Consider the following 2,097-nt stretch of genomic DNA (forward strand, 5'->3'; position numbering starts at 1 on the left):
GTGACCTCAGGGCAGACCTGGGACCCCCGGGGTTGGCAGCAGCCTGGAGGAGCCCCACCCCGCAGGCCCTGCCCTCCCCCTCACCAGTTCTCGTTGTTGATGTGGTCCCCGAAGCCCGGCGTGTCGATGACCGTCAGCTTCATGCGGACGCCCTTCTCCTCGATATCTGTGAGGACCATGGAGCCGAGCTCAGCGGGCGCCGGGACCTCACACCTGGTGCCCCCCTCTCGCCGCCCACCTGGCCAGCCCCGGCCCAACATGGCCCACGTGGGGCGCCCCAGGGTGACCTGCAATGACACCCCAGCTACACCAGCAACAGGGAGCCCTGCACCAGCGGATGCCCAGCGGGGCCTGGCCTTCCCCTAGAGGCCCCGCCCAGGGTCTCTGGTAGGAACTGGACCTCTGAGCTGGGCCTGACTGGACCACGGGGTCCCGAGAGCTGACCCTCACCCCGACCCAGAGTTAACGAGACGGGGGAGCTGCTGCGGGTCCCCAGGGCAAGGCCTGGCTCCGCACCCTGCACCCCGCTTCAGGGGGGAGGGAGGCAGGACCGGCACCCCGCTCACCGTGCGTGATGGACTTGATCTCGATGGTCTTGGGGATGCGCTCCTCTGAGCTGGGCGGCTGCACTGACTTCCGGCTGATCTTGGATTTGAAGAGCGTGTTGATCAAGGTGGACTTCCCCAAGCCGCTCTGCCCTGGGGGAGAAGGGGCCATCGGCGGGCATCCGGTCAGGGGGTTCACAGGCCAGCGACTCCGCAATGTCTGGGCATCACCCCAGCACCCCTCCGTGGGGGGCTCTGGTCAGGGAGAGCCAGGCAGGGGTCATGCTCCCCCAGCTCATGGTTGGACCCCCCGCCTCTGAGCACAGGGGTCCAACCACCCCCTGCGGGTCCCACGGCTCCCTCCCGAGAAGGGCCGAGACCCAGAGCACGTGAGGGTCAGAGGAAAAGCTCCCAGAGCCCCCATGGGGGCAGCTCCCCGGTCCCCACGGCAGGTCACCCATTCCCAGGGCCCAGCCTGGTCCCCGGCGCACGTGACTCTCTGAGCAGGGACCACAGCCTCATCTTAGACGTGACCTCAGGGCAGACCTGGGACCCCCGGGGTTGGCAGCAGCCTGGAGGAGCCCCACCCCGCAGGCCCTGCCCTCCCCCTCACCAGTTCTCGTTGTTGATGTGGTCCCCGAAGCCCGGCGTGTCGATGACCGTCAGCTTCATGCGGACGCCCTTCTCCTCGATATCTGTGAGGACCATGGAGCCGAGCTCAGCGGGCGCCGGGACCTCACACCTGGTGCCCCCCTCTCGCCGCCCACCTGGCCAGCCCCGGCCCAACATGGCCCACGTGGGGCGCCCCAGGGTGACCTGCAATGACACCCCAGCTACACCAGCAACAGGGAGCCCTGCACCAGCGGATGCCCAGCGGGGCCTGGCCTTCCCCTAGAGGCCCCGCCCAGGGTCTCTGGTAGGAACTGGACCTCTGAGCTGGGCCTGACTGGACCACGGGGTCCCGAGAGCCGACCCTCACCCCGACCCAGAGTTAATGAGACGGAGGAGCTGCCGCAGGTCCCCAGGGCAAGGCCTGGCTCCGCACCCTGCACCCCGCTTCAGGGGGGAGGGAGGCAGGACCGGCACCCCGCTCACCGTGCGTGATGGACTTGATCTCGATGGTCTTGGGGATGCGCTCCTCTGAGCTGGGCGGCTGCACTGACTTCCGGCTGATCTTGGATTTGAAGAGCGTGTTGATCAAGGTGGACTTCCCCAAGCCGCTCTGCCCTGGGGGAGAAGGGGCCATCGGCGGGCATCCGGTCAGGGGGTTCACAGGCCAGCGACTCCGCAATGTCTGGGCATCACCCCCAGCACCCCTCCGTGGGGGCTCCGGTCATGGAGAGCCAGGCAGCAGTCACACTCCCCCGGCGCATAGTTGGACCCCCCGGCTCTGAGCACAGGGGTCCAACCACCCCCTGCGGGTCCCACGGCTCCCTCCCGAGAAGGGCCGAGACCCAGAGCACGTGAGGGTCAGAGGAAAAGCTCCCAGAGCCCCCACCCAGGACCCCAGAGAGAGGGTCCGCCTCCCCCACGGAGGGAGGTCTGTGAACCG

At 68.3% G+C, this 2,097-nt stretch overlaps 2 protein-coding genes across 2 annotated transcripts in view; both read right to left on the reverse strand.

The window, feature by feature from the left end:
* LOC102254967 (septin-9) overlaps positions 1–1,806 on the reverse strand; it is a 4,372-nt gene extending 2,566 nt beyond the window's left edge. The window contains exons 1-6 of the mRNA XM_014531732.1: positions 1,641–1,806; positions 1,159–1,240; positions 1,092–1,117; positions 567–698; positions 85–166; positions 18–43 (exon numbers count right to left, since the gene is read on the reverse strand). Of these exons, the coding sequence (XP_014387218.1) occupies positions 18–43; positions 85–166; positions 567–698; positions 1,092–1,117; positions 1,159–1,240; positions 1,641–1,791 (499 nt within the window). The 5' untranslated portion in view covers positions 1,792–1,806. The remainder of the gene's footprint in view (positions 1–17; positions 44–84; positions 167–566; positions 699–1,091; positions 1,118–1,158; positions 1,241–1,640) is intronic.
* On the reverse strand, positions 64–732 carry LOC106724428 (septin-9-like). Its single transcript, XM_014531830.1, has 2 exons — positions 567–732; positions 64–166 (listed from the first exon to the last, which is right to left on the reverse strand). Exons 1-2 carry the CDS (start codon positions 715–717, stop codon positions 81–83), a joined length of 237 nt encoding a protein of 78 aa, XP_014387316.1. The 5' UTR covers positions 718–732; the 3' UTR covers positions 64–80.
* Positions 1,807–2,097: the final 291 nt, after the last annotated feature.

The sequence above is a fragment of the Myotis brandtii genome, unplaced genomic scaffold (assembly GCF_000412655.1).
Source record: "Myotis brandtii unplaced genomic scaffold, ASM41265v1 scaffold825, whole genome shotgun sequence".
Lineage (NCBI taxonomy): Eukaryota > Metazoa > Chordata > Mammalia > Chiroptera > Vespertilionidae > Myotis > Myotis brandtii.